Consider the following 24,676-nt stretch of genomic DNA (forward strand, 5'->3'; position numbering starts at 1 on the left):
CGAATCAATCAATGTGACATATCACATTAGCAGAAGGAAGGATAAAATTCACATGATCATCTCAATAGACACAGAAAAAGCATTTGACAAAATTCGACTTCCTTTCATGATAAAAACTCTCATCAAATTTGGTATAGAGGGAACATATCTCAACATAATAAAAGTCAGTTATGACAAACTCACAGCTAACATCATACTCAACAGTGGAAAGCTGAAAGCCTTTCCTGTAAATTCAGGAACAAGACAAGGATGACCACTCTTGCCGCTTCTATTGAACATAGCAATGAAGTCCTAGCCACAACAATCAGAGAAAAAAGAAATAAAAGGCATCTATATATTGGAAGGGAAGAAGTAAAACTGTCACTATTTGCAGATGACATGATACTTTAAATAGAAAATCCTAACGTTTCCACCAAAAAACTAATAAATGAATTCAGTAAAGTTGCAGGACAGAAGATTAATATACAGAAATCGGTTGCTTTTCTATACTCTAATAATGAACTATCAGAAAGAGAAAGTTAAAATAAAAAAACCCCCAAAACCAAACAAACAAACAAAAAATTCTGTTTAAAATCACATCAAAAAGAATAAACTAGGAACAAACTTAACCAAGGAGGTGAATGACCTACACTCTGAAAACTATGAAACACTGATAAAGGAAACTGAAGATGATACAAAGAAATGGGAAGATATCCCGTGCTCTTGGACTGGAAGAATTAATATTGTTAAACTGGCCATACTACCCAAAGCACTTTACAGATTTAATGAAATCCGTAGCAAAATACCCATGACATTTTTCACAGAACTAGAAGAAATAATCCTAGAATTTATATGGAACCACAAAAGACCCTGAATTGCCAAAGCAATTTTGAGAAAAAAATAACAAAGCTGGAGACATCATCTTCTCAGACTTCAGATTATACTACAAAGCTATAGTAATCAAAATACCATGATACTGGCACAAAAGCAGACACATAGATCAATGGAACAGAATAGAGAACCCAGAAATAAACCCATGCACCTATGATTAATTACTCTATGGCAAAAGAGGCAAGAATATACAATTGAGAAATGACAAGTCTCTTCAATAAGTGTTGCTGAAAAAACTGGAATGCTACATGTAAAAGAATGAGATTAGAACATTTCCTCATACCATATACAAAAATAAACCACAGATGGATCAAATACCTAAATATAAGACCTGGAAACCATAAAACTCCTAGATGAGAACATAGGCAGAACATACTTTGACATAAATTGTAGCAATATTTTTTTGGGTCTGTCTCCTAAGGCAAAAGAAATAAAAGCCAAAATAAACAAATAGGACCTAATTAAACTTAAAAACTTTTGCAAAGCAAGGGAAACCACTGACAAAATGAAAAGACAACCTACTGAATGGGAGAAAATATTTGCAAATGATATGACCAACAAGGGGTAATAGCCAAAATAAATAAATAACACATACAATTCAAAATTAAAAAAACCAACCAAATAAAAAACACAGGCAGAAGATCTAAATAGACATTTTTCCAAAGAAGACATACAAATGGTCAACAGGCACATGAAAATATGCTTGAAATCAGTAATCATCAGAAATGCAAATTAAAACCACAATGAACTATCACCTCACATCTCTCAGAATGGCTACCTACAATCAAAAAGTCTACAAATAATAAATGTTGTTGAGAGTGTGGCAAAAAGGGAATCCTTGTACACTGTTGGTGGGAGTGTAAAATGGTGCAGCCACTATGGAAAACAGTATGGATGTTTCTCAAAAAACTAAAAACAGAACTACCATATGACCCAGCAATTCCACTACTGGGTATATATCCAGAAAAAACAAAACCACTAATTCAAAAATATACATGCACCCCAAGGTTCATAGCAACACTATTTAAAGTATCTAAGTTACAGAAGCAACCCAACTGTCCATCAACAGATGAATGGATAAAGAAGATGTGGTATATATATCTATATACAGTGCAGTACTGGTCAGCCATAAAAAAAGAATGAAATTCTGCCATTAGCAGCAACTTGGATGGGCCTAGAGAATATTGTGCTTAGCGAAATAAGTCTGACAGAAAATACAAATACCGTATGATGTCAGTTATACGTGGAATCTAAAAAATAAAACAAATAGGGCTTCCCTGGTGGCGCAGTGGTTGAGAGTCCGCCTGCCGATGCAGGGGACACGGGTTCGTGCCCCGGTCCGGGAAGATCCCACATGCCGCGGAGCGGCTGGGCCCGTGAGCCATGGCTGCTGAGCCTGCGCGTCCGGAGCCTGTGCTCCGCAACGGGAGGGGCCACAACAGTGAGAGGCCCGCGTATCGCAAAAAAAACACAAAAAAACAAATAAATGTCTATAGCAAAACAAAAACAGACTCATAGATATAGAAAACAAACTACTAGTCACCAGTGGGGAGACGGAAGTGGGGAGGGTCAAGATAGGGGTATGGGAATAAGATATAAACTACCATGTATAAAATAGATAAGCAACAAGGATATACTATACAGCACAGGGAATTATAGCCACTGTAACTTTTAATGGAGTATAAAATACTGAATCACTACGTTGAACACTGGAAGCTAATATAATATTGTAAATCAACTATAATTAAAAAAAAGAACTGTTATAACATGTGCCATTTTTTGAAAGGTTAAGCAACCTTTATTTCTTTTTGGAAATCACAATTAATCAAAGGATTGGAATCCTTTCCATATTTGTTTCATGAGATTGGAAGACTCCTGCCTTTCTTCTTTTATCTTCTAAGTTTCACACTCTTTATGGGTCTCTGAAAGTTGTAAAAGGTTAAGACTGAATTTTATTCATTGGCCTTTGTATTAAGTGATAAATAATTCAGTATTAACTAATGCTCATTTCTAATTTTCTCTTAATAATCTTGTTCAGCAACGAAAAACACTGAAATGAGAATAAAAAGTCCTATATTTGACCAACAGGCAAGTAATTTAACTCTTTAATCTTCAGTTACCTTATTTGGAAAAACATGTTTGCCATGCTCTATTATGTCAAAACTCAATTCTCAACAGAGCACTAATTCAGGGCTACTTGGACAGACTGAAGGAGAATTTTGAAGAAAATATAAACTTGTCTATAAGCCAACTGGGGAACACCTCCATGGGAAGGTGGGTTGGCCCCTCTGTAGTGGGCAGGTGGGAAGATGAGTGCCTGGAGGTTTAAACACAGATCCTACCCTGCACATGATGTTCATTTGGTACCCAATGTAAATTCATATTCTTTTCCGTTAGAACCTAGGTAAAAACACATTTCAGGCTCTCATCCTTGAATAGATTATTATCCAGCTTATTTCAAAAGTTTAGCTGGGAGAAATAATACCTAAAAATAATTAGGCATTATTATACTAGGAGACAGTCTAAAGAGTGGATTAGAGCATAGGCTCTGGAAACAGACATCCTGCATTCAAATCATGGCCCCAGCTTTTGCCAGCTCCGTGACCTACTATGCAACTCTACCTTTCTGTGTTTTGGCTTCTCATCTGTGAAAAGGAAGTAGCATTAGTTCTGGCTCATAGGATTGTTGGGGGGATTGAGAGAGAAACATAACGTGCTTAGAACAGTCTTTGGCACATAGTAAGCACTAAATAACTGTCAGTCAATAAGTACAACTGTTATGGACATGTTAATAACTGACCTATTTTAGGTACAGAGGTATTCTAACTTCAGTCCATGTAAGACATTTGGTCATCAAAAAGCTATATGACAAGGTCTTAGTAACTTAGGTCTAAGTATAAACTGACTTTTTCTTTAATGGTATGCCCTCAGGTTTTTTAAGGATTAATACATTAAAAAATAGGAGATGAAAATATCTTTCATTTGCTATGAGTATTTAAGATATTATAAAAGTAAAAAGATTTACTTTTGGACACAATTTTGCTTCCAAGAAAAATGTTCCTCTCTTGAAGAACTGGTATGTGTATTTCTATCAGAGAATGAGAATTATACAAAATAGCTTACTGATGTCTGACAGCTTTGACCTACAAAAACAACAGTTTCATATGGTTCAACTAATTCGCATGCCTTCATTTTTGCCTTGGCTCTCAGGAAAATGAGAGCTAAACTTAAAGCTTCATCAAAGTTTAACTATATTAATACTTGTGATCAGCATATTTGCTTTCTTCTCATCAGGCTTCTGATTATTTCAACTTTAAGAATTTGAGGGTAAAACTTAAACATTTTTGGAGGAAAGATGTATATACATAGTGATAATAATATTCTTTATACCCATGAAGGTTGTTAGAAAAATCAAATAATGTACATGAAAGTATTTTGTAACCTAAATTATAAAAATTGTGAACCCACTGACCTTCAAGTCATTGCACAAAGTTTTTTTCCTACAATTTTGTTTCTTCTTAGATTCTTTCTAAACTATTAATCTCAACATTTAAAGTCTTCAAATTCTTCCCAAAAGATTTATGATAAGACTCAAAGCTGGTCACCATTTAGTTTTTGACCTTCACTCTGGCCCCAGCATAACTCCATACTGAGATTCTTACATCTCTCTGAATCTGTTATCTTCTCACATGTCTGCATGTCTTTGATCACACTATGCCCTTGGTCTGGAATACTTATCCACACCATTCTACCTGAATAAATACTCCTTTTATTTCAAGATTCAGTTGAAGCATCCCTCAGTTAAAACGCTTTTCAATCAAAATTATCTCCCACCTAAGCTACCTTAGCTCCCAATTAGTGTCCTTATCTCGAATTTGTCATTTCTCTAGTTCATCAACATTAGTCTAAATTACAGGTCCCATCACATCACTGAGATGCTGAAAACCACAACTCTCTTCTGACTCCAATGTAAGGCCTAAAATCCTTGACATGGAATTGAAAGCTCTTTATTAGGCCCATGACTATCTTACAAGGTACAAGAGAAAAATTATGATGGAAATGAAGGGAAAAACATTTTGTAAACCTACCATTTTCTTTTAAGGGTACTTGGGATGAAGAATTTCCAGAACTATGCAAAGTCATTCCTGTGGTATAAATTAAATTATTAGACAGTTTAAAAATGGTCAGATACTATATACAGAAGTAATTTCTTCTGATAAATTCATAAAAATCAACAAAACATTAAGACAGCAACAATTTCTTTTATTTACACTCAGAAAAATAACTTGTCTCCCCACAATGGGCTTTTTTTTTTTTCTTTTTTACTACTTTTAATGTCCAAGTTAAGCATATCAACTTGTTTTGCAGAATAAATTTAAACACAAATGTACTGTTTCTGACAATGGCATTTTGATGTCATATATGAAATGATGAAACTAAAATGAGTTTTAAAAGTATCTGTTCAAATGGTAAAAGAAAGTTCAATATTCAATAAGAATGAATAATCAATCAAAAACAAATGTAGAAAATAATTTTTTATGGTTGAATTTTATTTTACTTGTGTTTTTCTATTGAATATTCACTACTCTATATCTGATATGTGATGAATTTTTATGTAGAACAAAGGCTTCCTAATGAAAATAGCTTAGAATCTATAAGAGATCCCATTATACATGAATACACTTTGAAAATTATTTTCTGAAAGATTAAATCAGTGTCTTTTTAGGCTATTTTCAACGCATAGGGTGACCTATAAGATGGAGTCTTGTCTTTCATCTGTTTAAAGTTTTTTTAACCAATTCAATTTAAATTGATGATAGTATAATCTCTGAAAGCTGTGGAAACCTATATTAATAAAGTAATGTGGCCTTCCATAAATATTTATCAATTACAGTGTAGTTCTCTTTGACTTCATTTACTCCACATATCCCCAATCCAATTACAGGGTGAGAAAATACTTTTTAACTTTGTATAGTTATGATCACACTTAGTTCCAAGGGAGAGTTAATTAGTATTATTTAGTAAAACAACCATAGAAAAGGGTATCCTTGTTGACTGCTTGTCTGCCCAGCTGTTTCCTATTCTGAGTAGTCATTCAGACCTCTGTGCTTAAATATCTACTTTTCTAAAAGATTGATTCCCATGCAGTTCGCTTTTAAGATGCACAAAACAACAGGAATCCTTCTGTTTATCTTATAAGGTAGTGTGTATTTATAAACACAAACAACTTCTGTCTATACTTAAATAGTTCATAGGCCCCAGCTAGCTGGGAGAAATTGAGAAAACTTAAATCAACTAAGAATTTCTACCTAACAACCATAGCACACTGCATAAAACTATCTCTTTCTAGACACAATTCCATTCTGAAAGTAACCTAAATAAACTTTTCTTAAAAAAAAATATAGCATCAGTGGAGTCTACTCTCACAGACTGTAAGGAAAATCCAAAGGAAGGCTATCCAAAGCCATGGCACCAGACTACCTGGGTTCTCTTGGTAAGAATGTCATGGCCTTTAACTGTGACCAAGAGAAAGCTAACAGTCTGTGCCATGAGGTAATCACTTGTTAAATCAATTTTTGATTTGACTTGGTACTTTTTAAGTAGCCTAAAATTTTATATTCACAAAAAGTTTTGGTAATTAGGACATACAACCAAAAATAATTTCCTGGTAATTAACACTGTCTCATTCACTTCATTATGAGCATGAGGTAAGGGAGAAAGAAGGTAAGCTTGTTTATGCTGACCTATAACATATGCTTGACCAGGGTCTTCAAAGGATGAGGAGTCTGATTCCTGTTTCCTCCTTTCAGGACTTCTATTTAAACTTGCAACAGACTTTGAACTAAAGAGGGAAAAGGAAGGTGGGGGGGAAGTGTCAGTGTAAAAAAGTATGATGAAAATAATAAATTGTCAAAACAAAAACAAAAGTAGGAAATGCAGAATTTACAAATATGTAGTTTGGGTTAGTTAAGTATGTTCTTACTTATTAAGTTTTGTGAATCCTGCCAAAGATTCCGTATCAGATCTCGCCATCTGGTGAAACGGTTTTCCTACCAACTCCGCAATGGTTTGTGGTGGGGATTCCATGTTAACAATGACATTTTTCCGATGAGGATAGAGAGAGGCCTGACTCAGATCGTGGTATGATTTACTCATCCCTCTAGGCTTTTCCTCCCAAGAAGCTTTGTCACTCTTCTCTTTTGCACTGTTTTGCAATGGCTGGTAAAGCGACAGCTCTGAGCAGGATAGCCTCTTCAGAATCTCAGCTTGAACTGACAGAGGTCGAACGGCAAGTTTGTTCAGGGTGCTGCTGGCCAGACTACCAGTGCTGATTGCTCGTCCCATATTAAATCCTCTAACGGACTCTGCTTGGAGATTCAGGCTCCTAAATGAAGCTTTCTCTACAAGGAAATAGGATTGCTTTACACGATGAAAACACCATAGAACCTTTTATGAGAAAAGCTATTTTAATAAATAAAAAACAGCATGCAATTTTTAATCATTTTGATTGCCATCAGAAGTAGGTAGCTTTCAAAGAGTGGCAATCGAGGATTTTAAAAAGGAGGTTGGAAGATTCTGGTTTTCATACCATCTCTCCATCCTTGTAGCTTTCTCACAGCCAGGGCCTGGTCAGCATTGCCTTATTTCATCTAGTGATTTTCCTGGATCTAATAATGTTTGGGTTTCATTCAGGCTTGCTGACCCCAATACAGTTTTCAGTTAGGAAGGAGAATGACATTTGACAGAGAAAATTTTATCGCTAGTAGTGTCTCTGCTAAAATACCAGCAAACCAAGGATGGGGAGAGGGAGAGAGAAAACCTGGATAGGCCAATATAGTGAGATCATGCCTGAAAAGATCTGTGCAGAGGAGAGTTTTGCCCAGAGAAAAAGTTCTTATTATATTTTTAAAAGCTTATGGCAGATTGTGGTGATGTTCGCACAACTCTGTTAACAATGTGGATATACTAAAAATCATTGAATTGTGCACTTTAAGTGGTTAAATTGTATGGTATGTGAATTAGGTCTCAATAAAACTACTACTAAAAAACAAACAAACAGGGCTTCCCTGGTGACGCAGTGGTTGAGAGTCCGCCTGCTGATGCAGGGGACATGGGTTCGTGCCCCGGTCCGGGAAGATCCCACATGCCGCGGAACAGCTAGGCCCGTGAGCCGTGGCCGCTGGGCCTGCGCGTCCAGAGCCTGTGCTCTGCAACGTACCGCAAAACAAACAAACAAAAACAAAAACCCCAAAACCCCAAACCCCCAAGCGGAAACAAAAGCCTTTTATGGCCTATTTTCTGTCATTTCATTACTATGCCAATACCACCTCCCCATCTTGTAGACTCTTCCTGATTTAACTGAGGCCCAGGGGCCACAAGAGAACCTCACATTACTTGTCTTTTTTGTTCCTGTTAATTAACGTGATTAAGGAGCTGGGGTTCTCTTTATGCTTAAATTCCTTTCACTCCTAAATACATATCCAAAGTATTCTTTTAGGGGTCAAATTTAGAGATACCTTATAACAAGTGATTGGCTATTCTGTTTTGTGAGAACAAATGTCATGTCAGTACTGGAACATTTGAGGCTATAAACGAAAGCACTGCATCACAGAAATTTGGCATCAAAATCCTTTCATGTATATAAAGGACCAGAAGCATAGAATTTCAAATGGTTTGGCTGTTCATGCATTAGTAATCCACATCACAAGGCACCCCAATTGGTCTCCCCATGGAAAGTACCAATACAGCTTGACCACTATGTAAAACAGCTGCGAAAACTTGTTTTTTAAAAAGAGAATGTCAAATGTTGCTGATTTATATCTTAAGATTCTGTTTCATTTATCTTCTAATTCCTAGGAAGATTAATAATCAATATTTCATCTTAGGTGTAAACAGATAGGAAAACAATGCAACTCTTTCATATTCATACATCAGAATGAAGTTTAAATAAACATGTCTCTTGAGGACACAGGGAGGGAAGGGGAAGCTGGGAGAAGTGAGAGAGTAGCATTGACATATATACAGTACCAAATGTAAAATGGATGGCTGGTGGGAAGCTGCTGCATAGCACAGGGAGATCAGTTCAACGCTTTGTGACGACCTAGAGGGGTGGGATAGGGAGGGTGGGAGGGAGGCTCAAGTGGGAGGGGATATGGGGATATATATATACATATAGCTGATTCACTTTCTTGTACAGCAGAAACTAACACAACACTGTAAAGCAATTATACTCCAATAAAGATATTAAAAAAAAAAAAAAAAAACATGTCTCGGGCTTCCCTGGTGGCGCAGTGGTTGGGAGTCCTCCTGCCGATGCAGGGAACACGGGTTCGTGCCCCGGTCCGGGAAGATCCCACATGCCGCGGAGCGGCTGGGCCCGTGAGCCATGGCCACTGGGCCTGCTCGTCCGGAGCCTGTGCTCCGCACGGGAAGGGCCACAACAGTGAGAAGCCCGCGTACAGGAAAAAAAAAAAAAAAAGAAATAAGGAAACTTCCTATATAAATGTAAATGTCCTTACAAAAGGGGAAATTAAAAAAAAAACAAAAAAAAACCATGTCTCATCACCAGGAAAATTCAACATTCTTTCTCTGAAGTAGAAGTGGACACCAAGTTAAAACATAACAATTAAAAAAAACCCTTTTGTTTTAAAATTCCCAGTATAATCTTTAGCTTCAAATAAGAGTTTTTATGAGAGCAGATAACATTAATTCTATTTTCTTTTACTTTGAGAGCAGACTTTATTCAAAGACACAAAAACTGAGTCTTAAACAGATTCAACTACTGGGAAATGCCTCTATACCCAAAAGTTTTCTTCATCCTAAAGGAAAATGTAGACCAAACTTTGGCAGGCATAGGGACCACCAGTTCAGCTTAGGTTATATCTGTTTTGTAAACATACCAAGGATTATGCTATTCAAATCCATTCATAGCTCATTCCTGGGTAGAATTTAAAGCATTGCACATATCCATGGGATGGAATAATAAACCACCCACTTATCTACTGTCTTACTGCCCTTCACCTGGAAAGGATTCCAACATGGACCACCAGGATGGGAAAGGACATTAGAATGAACCTACATCCTATTACTAATGTTTCAAATTTGAACTCAAAGTCTTTGTTAGTTCCACACTCAGTCTGCAATCCACACTGTGCTACTATTCAGTCTCTTGTACTTGTTTTGTATTTCCTTATATCATCAACTAAATTGTATGCTCTTTTGAGGAGAAAGGCTTCATTTATTTTTGTACCTATCATGTAGCAAGTGCTCAGTAAATGATTATTAATCTTAATTCCATGCAAATTAGTTCTTTGGAAACTTATCAAATAGAAAGACTACTGGATTAGGAATTAAGAGATCACGTTCTAGTCTCCTTTGACTTCTAACTATGAGGTTAAGTGAGACACTCTTTTCTCTGAACCTGTTTCCTCATCAGTAAAATTTTGGACTTAATGGCCTCTAAGGTTCTTTCTATCACCCATATCCTATGACTCTAAAGAAGCAACATACACTTGTGACCCCATCAACCTCCAATAGATAACACCGGTTATTTTCACTTGTCTAGTACAGACAGTTAAGTAGGCAGGTAGTTACTTCTAAGCTGCTTCCAAGCAGAAAATAATTCCTTTCGAGGCTTAACAAAATCAGGGAACAAATGTAGATAATACCATCGTAAAGTCCTTTTACCTATGAATTTAAGGATACATAGTTGTGTTCTTAGGGGGAAAACTGAGATATGTAGAACATTCCCACTTCATGGATGAAGAAAATGAGACCTCAAAACGTCAGTTCCTTTCCTAAGGTTATCCTACTACTACTATAACTAGTGGTAGTCGTGGTAAAACAATGTTGATGATAAGAAGGATAATGAATATTTATTCAACACTTAATTTGTGCCGGCACTTTTACATGTATGAATTCATTTCGTCTTCACAATAACCTTATGATGTTGGTATTATCATTATGATAATCATTTTACCAGATGGGAAACTAAGGCAGAGAGTTTGAGTCGCCTGCCCACGGTTTCAGAGCTTGCAAGTAAGAGAGCGTGGTTTGAACACTGGCAGTCTTGCCCCATAGTTCATGTTCTCAACTACCACAATATATCATTGAAATGTTGAGGGTGGAAAGCTGGTTCATAGTTTTATCTTCTGACTCTTCACTATAGCACCCTATACCACATCTATAATAATGTAACCTTCAATTTTTCAATTCTGACTTGAATAGAATATTAATCTAAGTAGGCATATCAATGGCTCTCATAAGTTTATTTCACTATACTTTTTAAAAAAAAATTATTTATTTTATTTACTTATTTTGGGCTGCGCTGGGTCTTTGTTGCTGTGCGCAGGCTTTCTCTAGTCGCAGCGAGCGGGGGCTACTCTTCCTTGTGGTGCGCAGGCTTCTCATTGCAGTGGCTTCTCTTTTTTTTTTTTTTAACATCTTCATTGGAGTATAATTGCTTTACAATGGTAGTTAGTTTCTGCTTTATAACAAAGTGAATCAGTTATACCTATACATATATCCCCATCTCTCTTCCCTCTTGCGTCTCCCTCCCTCCCACCCTCCCTATCCCACCCCTCTAGGTGGTCACAAACCACCAAGCTGATCTCCCTGTGCTATGCGGCTGCTTCCCACTAGCTATCTATTTTACATTTGGTAGTGTATATATGTCCATGCCACTCTCTCACTTTGTCCCAGCTTACCCTTTCCCCTCCCCGTATCCTCAAGTCCATTCTCTAGTAGGTCTGCGTCTTTATTCCCATCTTGCCCCTAGGTTCTTCATGACCATTTTTTTGTTTTGTTTTTTAGATTCCATATATATGTGTTAGCATACGGTATTTGTTTTTCTGTTTCTGACTTACTTCATTCTGTATATTTCACTATACTTTGAAAATATATAAGAGCATACAAATTTTTTAGCAGAGCAAAGCAGGGAAAGAAAAGGAATAATGAGATTACAGCAACAGTTATCATATTGTAGCATGCATAAAATCACTACTGAGGAAAGCCTGTTAAAATGCAGATTCCAGGGACCCAATGCCCAAAGACTGTGATTCACTAAGTGACACATAGGTTTCTGGAATCTTCATTTTTAATCAGTATACAGCCCCTACCATCTTGATTCTGAAAGGCTGAGAAACATTTATTCATAGGTTGCCATCACCCCAGTCTGATCCTACATGGGAAGTTTCGGATAAAGAATTCATAGGGCTCTGCTGCACAAAGTCATCAGTGCCATTACATTTAATTTTTTAATCAAATTCTTGATTAAAAAAGTGTTTCACTGAAGTCTATAAGAATTTAATATGCAGAACTAGACTTTCTACAACTTTAATCTCTACATGTGGTCTTGCAGAGTAAGCTTTAAATATTTCAGTTCTGATTGAGATTTTCTTCAGAGCTAAATCGGTTTCTTCTGTTGGTTCCTTTTCAAAAGGAACTGAAACCGCTCTCCTGAGCACTTATATTGGTACTATGGTTACTCACGTCAGTCTCAGAACAGGGACGTGACCAAGTAAAACTGAAATCTGTCACCCCCAAAACTGTTATGGTACATGACTTCCCCATTCTGGGTGCAGAGTCCACCACCTTGTTTCCCATGTTCTTTCCCTTATCTGGAAAGCCCTTCCATTTATCGTCAACCTACTTAATTATTTTTGTCCTGAAAATTCCAATTCAAGTGCCACCACTCACATACTCTATCCTCTGATCTCCTTTTCCTCCTGTAGTGTATATCAGAGACTGTACAATAGAACCTGTTATTGAAACCTTGACCCTCTATTGTGTATTACTGTTTCATGTTTGTTGGTCTTATCTCCCAGTGCGTAAGTTTACTACGGGTAGAGAATGTGTCTGAAACTTTTACAATATTTACATCAGCTAGCCTAACAATCAGCACAAAATAGTTCAATAGGTACTCCCTGACTGATGAGGGGTGCTGTTTTCAAAATAAACATGAAGTTGACATCTCAGCTTCATTTATGACACCTTTATGAACTTGACTTAGTCATTTAACATCTACATACCTTGTCATTTTCATCCTAAAAGTGGAAGTTCTTTTAAAGTTTGTGGCAAAAATCATGCATCTACCCTGGAGTCATCTGACACAGTTTGCTTCTCCTTACCGATATCCTGGGCATCTTGGTTGCTCTGTCTTGCTCTCATTTGCAGCTGGAACTTATGCTGGGAAGAGCAGAGGTGCAGCAGGTACTGGCATATCTTACTGTTGTCTGTCTGGAAGGCATGTTTTATTCCATCTGATGTATTCTGCAATGTGATTTTCTTTTTCTACAATATTAATCAAGGGTATTTAAAATTAGGATATTTTCCTATCATTTCATTGCATGACCAAATTTTAGAAACAATAAGTACAGATATTATTTTTACTTCACATTATTAGGCATGAATACTCATTGACCTATATCTAATATAAATATAGAAAAATATAACTCTGTATTATTAGAAATTTAGGAAATAAATGAAATTAATATTATTTGCCACTTTTAGAAACTGTAGCCTAAATCAGATTGTATAGACTGTATACCAGCCACCAGCAAGGGAAACAGTTTCCTTTAAAGATTACTGATATTTTGAGTTTACTGCAATGTTTACAAACACCAAAACTATTTGAAAAAGAAATTACAAGAAATATATGTTCTACAGTCTTAGATTAAAAAAAATGAAGTTCAACAAAAACTGATATTAATATGCAGTAATAAGCACTGTGATTCAGTCAAGAAAAATCTTGGTGGCATGAAGGCTGGGATGGAAGATGTGGGAAGTTAAGGAAAATGTTGGAATGCAGAAACACCGGATAACATAACTGCTGGGCTGAGAGATGAAACACATCAATATTTAGAGACAGTGATTCTTGCCAAATTCTGGGAAAGGAAAAGAATCATTAATCAGTTTTATCTCCCTGCTTCTTAAAAATGAATGTTTCATATGTAAGAGGACACCCTGAAATATTGCGACCTATGTGGTAAGGCTTGCAGTGAGCCATATGCCTTAAAAGACTAGAATTCAACATGTCAGGGATCTAAGACTAATGTCTCTGGAGAATTGCTCAAGCCCAGCTAGATTCTACTGTAGCTCTTGGCTTCTCTACTGTACAAATTATTTCCTCTATATCATGTCCCTTGTCTTGCTGTCAAATGCAGAAATAGGCTCAGACAAGTCAAATTTCGTAGACTCACAAAAGATATGATAACACAGTATTACTCAAACTTCAATCATGCAGGTGCCATCTTCATAATTCCTGGTCTTAAAAACAAAATAAGACTATTAAATTCTTGCTAGATGTTGTTACCAATGAAATCTCGGGGACCCTGTTCTCTCTTTCTTTAGTAAAGGAAATCAGCAAGTATTAGAGAGGAGTTAAAGCAATAGTAGCACCAAACTAGTATCCTGACTACCAGTAGCATTCCTAGTAACTCTTCAAATAGTTGGGGAATTTTTCTCCTAACAAACAGTGCATTTAACCACTATCAAGTAATTCCCAAGGATGTTGAACTCCACAGTCGTAAAGCTGTACAGGTTTGAAACAAATCATAAGGATAATTGATCCTAAGTGTTAACTGATGGACTGGACAAGAAATGTGCCTAAGGAAATTCAGTTGTAAGAGATGAGAAGGGCAAAGGGTAACTTATCCATCTCCCCAGAGGCCAGTGGAAGAAAAAATGAGAGTTTAAAAAAGAGAACTCTGTGTTAGAGAAAGAACTACAGGATAAACAAGTTCTGTTAAAGACGGGAATAGTTTGCAGGGAAATGTGAGCTATTCTTTATTACTGGAGATCTTTAAAAATGAGCTAATCACAGCTAGTTCTATTTTTATTGCAGGGCTGATGTGATAGCTGGTAAATGACGGCTGAATGCTGGATGATTATTTGATTTGCTGCCCTTTTAAAACTGGTCCAAATTAGATTTGTATTTAATTCATCAAGGTTTCCTCTAGGCACTTGCTCTGCCAGCATTTTCATTGGGGAAGGTAAGTTAAACCTAGGTAATTTCCTGATCTTGACAATCTTGGGAAGATGAGGATGGTCTGGGATTTCCTGAGAGAATACATTATTATGTGGTAATCTTAGTGGTATCTCTGGGTTTCACGGGAAACCAACCAACTAACCCTCAGGTCTAGAAATGATTCCAAAGGTCTCTAGGTTGAAGATTATCCACAGTCAGTTGGGACTTTGATATTATAACCTTATAAATTTTGTTTGTTCTGGTGAAACCATATTTCAGCCCAAATATAAACTAAAGATGTCAGTAGTCCCTGAATACCATTAGGAAAACAAATACCTGAACAGATTTTTGATTTACCTCTGGGGTTTGACAATCACACTTCAATGTTCAGATTTTCCACCTACTTCCAAAATCAAAATATGCCTTTATAGTTCATTATCTTTCATAAACATGATTTTCTAAAAATTGCTTTCCTAACTTTATCTCCAGAGACTACACACTAAAACTTAAAACTGTAGAAAGTCCTGAGGCTAGTTCATAAAAGTCAGTAAATCTCTGGACCACTGAGATTCAAATACAGTTCTGTGAGGGACCTATTACTAAACTAGACAAAGTTCACTGGGGTTAAGATAATTATCAGTCTTAAATACATTAGCGGGTTTTCTCCATGTGAGAAGTATTAGTACCCTAGAATAAGTTCTGAATTAACAGAGAAGTCAACTTGGTTGTAATTTAACTAAAGTTAATTGAGCATATAACCAGCTAAGAATTCTTTTAAAAATCACCTGAGAAAACCAAAACCAAAATCTCAGTAATACTTCCCACAGCTAAGAAAGAAGAGTTAAATAGTATTAAGACATATAAGCCCTACTAAATGCCATGGCTTAAAGTTCGCTTAAGAAAAGTCAATTAATACGTTACATTTGAAATCGACAACACCAATTTAAATGTAGAATCAAGAGAGGTTAAAATGGACATACGGAAAAAGAAATTTTCTTGGTTTCCCTCCATGGAAAGCGAAGGACCAATGTGCGAACTCCATTGTGAACCTCAAACACAAGGACACCTTTAGAACAGACTCCAAGCAGTATTCCCGTTTGTGACTTTTTCTCAGGGTGCACCCGGTGAAAATGAACTCCATATTCTGTCAGTCTTTGGCAGACCTGTTGGAACAATACCATAACATAAAAATGCACCTTGGAAAAGGTGACTTAAAGATACAGAAGTTGTACCAATGTCGTTTAATATGGAAAGGATAGTCTCTTAAACAAATGTTGCTGGAACAAGCGGATATTCATATGCCAAGAAAATAAATCTTGACCCTTACTTTAGCCAATATATGAAAATTATCCCCAAAACGATAACAGACTTAAATACAGGAGCTAAAACTAGAAAGTTCAGAAAATATTTGACTGTGGGTTAGACAAAGATATCTTAGACGGGACATAAAAAGCAGGAACCACAGAAGGAAAAATTGGTAAACTGAAGCTTCATTAACATCAGAAACTTCTGCGCTTCAAAAGTCAATGATAGGAAAAACAAAGGCAAGTCACAGACTGGGAGATAAGGAATCGTATCTAGAATACATAAAGAATACGTACTTCTCAGATACAACATAACCAGATACAAAAATGGGCAAAAGATTTTATTACACACATCAACAAAGAAGACATACGAACAACAAATAAACATATGAAAAGATGCTCAAAATAACAGTAATTAGGGAAATACAAATTAAAACTACAATCATAAACCACTGCTTACCTTATTTCAATAGCTAAAATGTAAAAAAAAGAAAACAAAACTAAACATACCAAGTGTTGTTAAGGGTGTAGAGCAACTGGAAATCCCATACATTACTGGTAGTACTGTAAAACTGTACAACCACTTGAGAACAATTTGGCAGTTCTGCAGAAGTAACACATACACTTACCATAGATCCCAGCAAACCTAATGGTAGGTATTTACTCAAGAGAAAGAAAAATCATATGTTCATGCAAAAATGTGTATTTGAGTGTTTAAAGCAGCTTTATATCCATCAACTAAAGAAAAGAAAACAAATTGTTGCATATCTGTACAACAGAAAACTATTCAGCCATAATAAACAAACTACTACACACACCACACATGGGTGAATCTCAAAAGTATTATTCTAAGTGAAAAGAACCAGACACAGAAGACTATGCATTATATGATTCTTTAAATGAAATTCTGGAAAAGAAAAAAATTATAGTGATAGAAAGCAGATCAATATTTGCCAGAGGTTAGGAATAGGGGGGAAGGGACTGAATGGAAAGGGACATGAGGGAAATTTTTGGTGTTGGAAGTGTGTTATATTTTTGGCAAACTTTTTATTTAAAGGGCTAGATAGGAAACATTTTCGGCTTTGTGGGTCATATGATCTCTGTTGTAACTACTTAACCCTGCTGTTGTAGTGTGAAAGCAGATACAGACAATAGGGAAACAAATGAGCATGGCCGAGTTCCAATAAAAGTTTACTTATAAAATAGGCAGACCACAGTTTGCTAACCCTTGTTCTTTATCATGGTTGTGGAAATGGTTGCTCAACTGTATATATATTTTCAAAACTCACTGAATTGAACATTTAACAGTGGTCAATTTTATTGTATGTAAATTATACCTCAATAAAGCAGATTTACAAAAAGATATAAAAGTTTTTCAGAGGCAATATGATATATAGCAGAAGAGTAACCTTGGAAGGGTATATTAATGAGATTTTTTAAAAAATTCTCAGGTTAGAAGAAAGATGTTCAAGCTGAAGAGAAAAGGAGTAACAGGATACATTATTAGAAGGAGAAGGGCAGCCTACTATGCATTAAGCACACTACTTATATGGGGAAAACTGAAGCTCAGAGAGGTTAAAGTACATTGTCCAAGTTTACCCAGCTGGTTGAAACAAGAATTCAAATGCAAGACTGTCTGAAAATCCCCATGCAAATTCCTTCTGCTGTGTTAATCTGTCTTCTACCTTTATTAATAAAAATATAACTTGATATTTACTTCCTACAAGTATAAACATGTAATAACCGAGGAAAAATATAAGTACATAAGGTAATGTCTTTAAAAGTAGAGTCAACTTAAAACAAACCACCCTGCCTTTCTTACCATGAATCCTAGATTAAAGGTGGTATAAGTCTGTGAATGAAACCCCTTTGTAGATATTTGTAGGGCAGGGAAACTTGGCTCCCTTCCCTTATTATGGAGCAGCAAATTTAAGGCATGCTGTTACATCCTGGGGAGCTACAAGAGGAAAATATTCTTTTCTTTTCTTTTTTTGTCGGCCATGCCACAGGGCATATGGGATCTTAGCTCCCCAACCGGAATCGAACCTGCATGCCCTGCAGTGGAAGCAGGGAGTCTTAACCACTGGACCACTGGGGAAGTGCCCCCAAGAGGAGAATATTCTGAATTTTCTCTTCTCAATAGAATATTATCATATATTTGCTGTTCACACTGGAAGTTTGCATAGTACTGTCTTTTCTAATCATAAATGCACTGTTACTCATCTGAGGTCTTATAGGAACATGGTGGCAGAACTGAAACTATAAATCAATTTTTCTAACCCCCTTCCCCCGTGTGAATTAGTTGGCATTAATGGAAAGACTATTTTTAGAAGATATAATTGAATCTTAAGCTTTTTAAGAAAAAACAAAGCAAAACAACTCTAGAATTAGTTTCAACTTGCCTTTCTTATCCAGACAGTCACAAAATCCAATTGTTTCTTCTTTATAATATATCTTGATTTTGAGAGTATGAAATAGGATAAAAGCATATAATCCAGAGCCAGATAGATACGGGTTCAAATCATAGTTTTGCTCCACATATCAGCCACTGACTTTGGGAACATTACATTTCCTCTCTGAGCCTCAGTTCCCTCTTTTACAAAATGAGAATTAAAATACCATGGTTTTAGCCAGGAATAAATGAGCTGAGATAAAGCATATAGCAACAGTTATTGGCACCTGAGCTTTTAGATGTATGTCTTCCAACACTTCTTCCTTACTTTGAAAAAGATACAAAGTTTATCATTTGTAATCTTGCATGCTTACCTTTAAAAATTCTAACTCTGTCTCTTTTTCAGTAGCTCCCACATAGGTATTATGCAATTTCGGTAACTCTTCCTTAATATAGGATAAATCAAGTTTCTCCATCACTCTGGGAGGTAAATAATGCTCCAGTCTAAAATAAGACACACCGTGAACCTAAAAGGAGAGTGTTTGTGTAAGAAATTCTGTTTGCCCTCTTCCTCTTATCTTAAAGTTCTTGCCTCAACAAGAGATAAGGTACTCCTATTTATACTTCTCTCTGAGGAATGAGTTTTAGAGAAAGTGCATCTGTCTTTCTCTTTATTCAGTGAAGTAGAATGACTGAACTTATCAGCAAGCTTGAGGAGAGACTGACAATCAAAGGCCAAATGTCACTACAGTGAAGGATTAATGTTGTGAAGGATGCCACTTGAGTGGCACAATCTCTTCTTGCTCCCTGCTTCCTCTTAGGTCCACTTGTATTCAGGTGCATTTGGCCTTGAATATGTGCTCTCCATACAGTGAGCTCTGCTGGGTTCTCAGCCTATCACTGCATGGATCCATGTGGAAGATGGAAGACCCCTTTGATCCAGATTTGGCTGGTAACCCTTATGTCTAGTATCTGTTAGTTAGAAATAGGGAGAAGGAAAGGTAAGTGCTAGATATCCCAAAACTCTGAAACAGGATAATTTTAAACAGAAAAAAAAAAGAAAGGAAGGAAGGAAGGGAGGGAGGGAGGAAGAGGGAGGGGGGGAGGGGGGGAGAGAGAGAGAGAGGGGGGGGGGAGAGAGAGGGGGAGAGAGAGAGAGAGAGAGAGAGGGAGAGAGGGGGAGAGAGAGAGAAAGAGAGAGAGAGAAAGAGAGAGAGAAAGAGAGAGAGAGAGAGAAAGAAAGAAAGAAAGAAAGAAAGAAAGAAAGAAAGAAAGGAAAGGAAGGAAAGGAAGGAAAGGAAGGAAAGGAAAGAAAGGAAAGAAAGGAAAGAAGGAAGGAAGGAAGGAAGGAAGGAAGGAAGGAAGGAAGAAAGGAAGAAGGAAGAAAGGAAGAAAGGAAGAAAGGAAGAAAGGAAGAAAGGAAGAAAGGAAGAAAGGAAGAAAGAAAGATCCCACACTGCATGATTTGAAATAACCAATATACACGGGGAACTCGGTCATTCTGAGGCACCAAACTAGCCTCAAAAATCTCCAGATATAAACAGCAAACGCCTCAACCAGGTTTAGTCTTTAATCATGCCGAGGATAAGAACACCAATGCAAAATTTGTCCTGGAGAAAAAAATAAATCCTACCTCTGGTTGATAATCTCCATACTCAGCTTGTAGAGCCAAGGATGCTAGTAATAAAGAAGTCTCATCATCACAGTGCATCCTCTCCTCCAAGATATCTTTTCGCAGCTGAAGATAATACTGATGACAGGTCAGAGTATGTCTGGGAAAACAAATACATACACAAAACATCTAGGTTTTTGATCTTGAATCTTGGGGTGATTTTTTTTTATTGGCATATAAGTTTAGCTGCCCAGATGGCTTATGATTAAGCATAAGAAATTAATAAACTATATTGAAGGAAATACTTCTTTTATGATAAAGACTTTATCATTGATCAGAATAAAATAATTCAGAATAAAATAATAAGCAATGATAAATAAGACTTTATCATTGATCAGAATAAAATAATATCATTGATCAGAATTCAATAATTCAATAATAAAATAATTATTGAAAATAATTATTTCAATAATTATTTGAAATAATTCAGAATAAAATAATTCAGTAAACTAAAGGGTCAAAACACCAGGGGCCAAAAAGAGAAACGTAGAAACTCTTGTGTACTCACTGTATTAGACTAACATCATCCATGAAAAATTTAATTCGAAAAAACAAAGTAAAATTAACAGAAGCTTTGCTCTTTTTCTTTGGTTCTTCTTTCCATCCCTCTGGGGCCACTTTGGTTAATTTTAGATCAGGATCAACAAAGAAATATTCATTATCTAGAACAGAATGAGAAATATTCAGATAAAATAAAAATACTTTCATGTTTTCTTTTAATTTCTTCATTTTTTGGTCAGACTTACACAAAACAGTTTTACACCAGAATAAAACAGGATTGTTAAGAAGTATGACAGGGAATTCTGAGGCACTGCATATGGATGGGAGGCAGTATGGCTCAGTCTTTTATAAATGAGAGCTCTGAAGACAGACAGATGTGGATTCAACTCCTAGCCACATCATTTACTACCTGTGTGATACTGAATAAATTATGTAACCTATCTAGACATCAATTTTCTTGTCTGTAAAATCAGGATAGTGCTAATTGCTGCTTTTTAGGGTTGTTGTAGAGATCAAATGACATAATCGTTATAAAATATTTGGTAGTTTAAAGCATGTGGCACATGGTAAGCATTCAATAAATATTAGCTATATTTGTTATAGTTGAGCTACCATTGAAACCTAGAAGGAACAATAATCATCATTTTATTTTTAGTTTTAATGCATCATTTAATTCTTGATTCTCTCCAAATAAAAGATTAGTCAGTAAGATCTGACTTATCCAGAATGTTTAAGAAATTAGATACAAAATTAGATACAAACTTCTGACTAATTGAATATTTTTATACAGATAGTATTACATGATTAGTCTAAAACTGTAATTAGTAAAGTGATAGAACATCAATAGGCACTAATCAAATATTTATTGGATGACTCTACAAAATGAATTATTAGTGTTTAAGGAACAAGAATTCAATAAACTAAGTTGAAAGACATATTTCTTGTATGACAAAGATGGTGTTATCCTGATCTTGTAGGGTTTCAGGGTGATTTGATCCTTCAATTATAATTTATTGTACTTTGTTGTCAAAGCTTTTTAAGTTATATTTTGAGGTAAACAGGAATCTGAAGTATTGAAGAGTAATTTATAAATATAGTAATATTAAAGAAATATTTATTTAAACCCAGCTTCAAAGGGTTTCTTTTTCTAAAAAAAAAACTAATTCGTTTTTTAAAAATGTATTTATATTTTATTTATTTTTATTTTTGGCTGCATTGGGTCTTTGTTGCTGCGTGTGGACTTTCTCTAGTTGCAGCAAGCAGGGGCTACTCTTCGATGCGGTGCATGGGCCTCTCATTGCAGTGGCTTTTCTTGTTGCGGAGCATGGGCTCTAGGCACATGGGCTTCAGTACTTGTGGTGCACGGGCTCTAGAGCACAGCCTCGGTAGTTGTGGTGCACGGACTTAGCTGCTCTGCTGCATGTGGGATCTCCCAGACCAGGGCTCAAGCCCATGTCCCCTGCACTGGCAGGCGGATTCTTAACCTCTGTGCCACCAGGGAAGTCCCCAAGGGGTTTCTTATTGCTATGACAATTCTAATTGATAAACAGCAGCAGTTTCTACTGAATCTGTGTTCTGAGACCCCTATGGTTGTGAACGTCACAGGTCAGTGGATGTTATGCTTAAAATATGTGAAATGACTTATTTTCCGTCATCAACTGACAACATTTAGGAAGACACTGTTTCTAGGATAGTAAGCTGAAGAAGTTGATATGGAAATTCAGAAATAGGGTCCTGCTATATATTCAAACTCATATTAGCAGAATACTAATTTCTAGAGTACATATGTAGGCAAAATTATGGTCCCCAAAATATAACAATTAAAATCTATGTTTATATACCCAATGCCAGAGAAAAATCTTCATGATCAGGTACAGAAGATGCTAAAAAGACACGGCTATTAAAACAATGTACCTAGTTAGGAAAAGGAAGGGAGTTCCTAACTCCTACTTCTCAATGCTGACATATCCATGTAGTTAATATTTCCCAAAAGAAGGTTAGGCAGAACAGATACAGGAAGTCGTTGTTGCCAAGTTTCCATACTATACCCTGAATTTAAAATGCCTTGGTACCTTTGAGGGTAGCTAAAGCAAACAAATGATGTTCCACTAAGCCAATATGGGCCACAAGCATATCAAACACATCTTTACATATAGTTTTGGTATCACAGGTCAGTTCCAGTTTCTGTCCACTCAGAAGCATTATGTTTACTTTTCTTCGGTTATCCTCATTCTTCCCTTTCTTGGTCTACAATTGAAAAAAATGAATGGAAGTTATCAATGTAAATATTATAAGAATTTTACTGTTTTAAAAAAATCATTACTAAAATTATTTTCTAAAAGTGACACCAAGTGGTTTTATTACTTACAAGGATAGACCGCGGCAAATCCAAAGATATATATGGTTCAATCGTCATTTTCACAAACTCAGGGCCAAAGAAATTCTGTGAATCACAGAAGTAGAATCAATAGTTTTTATCATTTATTCTAGCTCTTTCCTTGAAAGGAAAATAATGTAATAATAATAATAGTAATAATAAACAACTACATGTAAGGCCACCATATTAGAACTAGTGATCTGAAACAAATGTAAAAACTTTCAATAAAGAAGTATGGTGGAATTTGCCAAGAGCGGGAATGGAATATGCCTTACACTAAGTGTGAATAGAAGTTCTATCAGCTTCATTTTCTACCAGCAACATAAAATATAAAGCCTGGCTTTATACTGTTTTACGTAAATAAAGGTTTTCATTTTTTGGACTCCAGGTAGACTCAAACTACCCCCCCCCCAAAATAGCAGTCTCAATTACTGAAGTAATATAGAGTTGTCAAGTTCACATAAGGATTTGGTTTAATAATGCTAATGTGTAAAGTTATTGAACAGAATTTCATTATTTCAGAGAATGATATTCAATTTGTCCTAAAACAAGTCTTAGTTATTGGACAACATCTATTTTGATATTACAAAAGACACATCCATCTGTAATCAAGTTCTGGGAATCCTGTCCTTTTTTGTTCTAATTAGTGACAACTAGGGATATTATAAGTATCACAGTCTCTGCTCCCTATTGCTGCTTCTAGTAAGAAAATAATATCTCAGGAGCTGGGGAGAGTAGAGTCCACATTCTGCATTTACTTCTTTTCAATCTACTCTTTCCCTTTATGTCTTGTATATCCAGGGTTTTCTGCCTAGAGGGGAGAATTGGTTGAAGAGATAACTTAAAACAAGTTAGACTCCAGGAGGGAGCAGCATTCAGAATAGATGGAAAAATTATGTCCAAATGGGCAAAAGGTAGAATGAACACAGGGCTAATTTTTAGGCCAAAGGCAGATGGTGTGTGCGGGGGGGCATGCTTTCGTGCATGCATGTGTTTGAACTAATGGGGGGTTACTGGAGTTTTATTTTTGTTGGTTTCTTCTTTGCATTTCACTGTACATTCACTTGGTTGCTTGATGTGGGAATTCTATCCAACAGCCAGGTGTGGAACATGTGACAGGTACCATTTAAGTAAAAGTTTAACAGTAAGCATTTGTTAATACTCAACGAACCAGTAGGACACATTTTAAATGAGAATAGAAACAGAGTAGAAGAAATGACAATAGTCTGCCATGGAAAACACAGAATTTGATACAGATCAAATGAGGCAATAGAGTATGAACATTAAAAATCTGTCTGCATCAAAAATAATACAGAAAAAAAAAAGAACTAAAAACTTATGTTTTGGGAAATAACATTAGTTCAACTGTGAAATTGTTCCTCCTAATACTAGTACTATTTTCAGCCTCAAAAATATAGCCTTCCTACTCTTTTTATTTTATTTACTTATTTATTTATTTGGCTGCACTGCACGGCTCTCAGGATCTTAGTTCCTCCACTAGGGATTAAACCTGGGCCCCCTGCAGTAGAAGCGTGGAGTCCCAACCACTGGACCTCTAGGGAATTTCCCCTTCCTGCTCTTTTTTTTTTTTTTT

At 36.1% G+C, this 24,676-nt stretch overlaps 1 protein-coding gene across 15 annotated transcripts in view; it reads right to left on the reverse strand.

The window, feature by feature from the left end:
- Positions 1–24,676, reverse strand: part of PTPN13 (protein tyrosine phosphatase non-receptor type 13) — a 235,554-nt gene that overhangs the window by 71,329 nt on the left and 139,549 nt on the right. For 13 of the 15 annotated variants that reach the window (XR_004479207.2, XM_049709054.1, XM_033413401.2 and 10 more), the window contains 10 exons: positions 23,074–23,148; positions 22,778–22,952; positions 20,713–20,866; positions 20,166–20,304; positions 18,907–19,059; positions 15,817–15,999; positions 12,999–13,161; positions 6,854–7,271; positions 6,615–6,712; positions 4,959–5,015 (listed from right to left, as the gene is read on the reverse strand). Coding sequence is in view for 14 of the 15 variants with exons in the window: in XM_049709054.1 (XP_049565011.1) it covers positions 4,959–5,015; positions 6,615–6,712; positions 6,854–7,271; positions 12,999–13,161; positions 15,817–15,999; positions 18,907–19,059; positions 20,166–20,304; positions 20,713–20,866; positions 22,778–22,952; positions 23,074–23,148 (1,615 nt within the window). In the remaining variant the exon portion in view is untranslated. The remainder of the gene's footprint in view (positions 1–4,958; positions 5,016–6,614; positions 6,713–6,853; positions 7,272–12,998; positions 13,162–15,816; positions 16,000–18,906; positions 19,060–20,165; positions 20,305–20,712; positions 20,867–22,777; positions 22,953–23,073; positions 23,149–24,676) is intronic. The other 2 variants (XM_033413406.2, XM_033413407.2) reach the window with 1 other exon arrangement.

The sequence above is a fragment of the Orcinus orca genome, chromosome 4, assembly GCF_937001465.1.
Source record: "Orcinus orca chromosome 4, mOrcOrc1.1, whole genome shotgun sequence".
Taxonomy (NCBI): Eukaryota; Metazoa; Chordata; class Mammalia; order Artiodactyla; family Delphinidae; genus Orcinus; species Orcinus orca.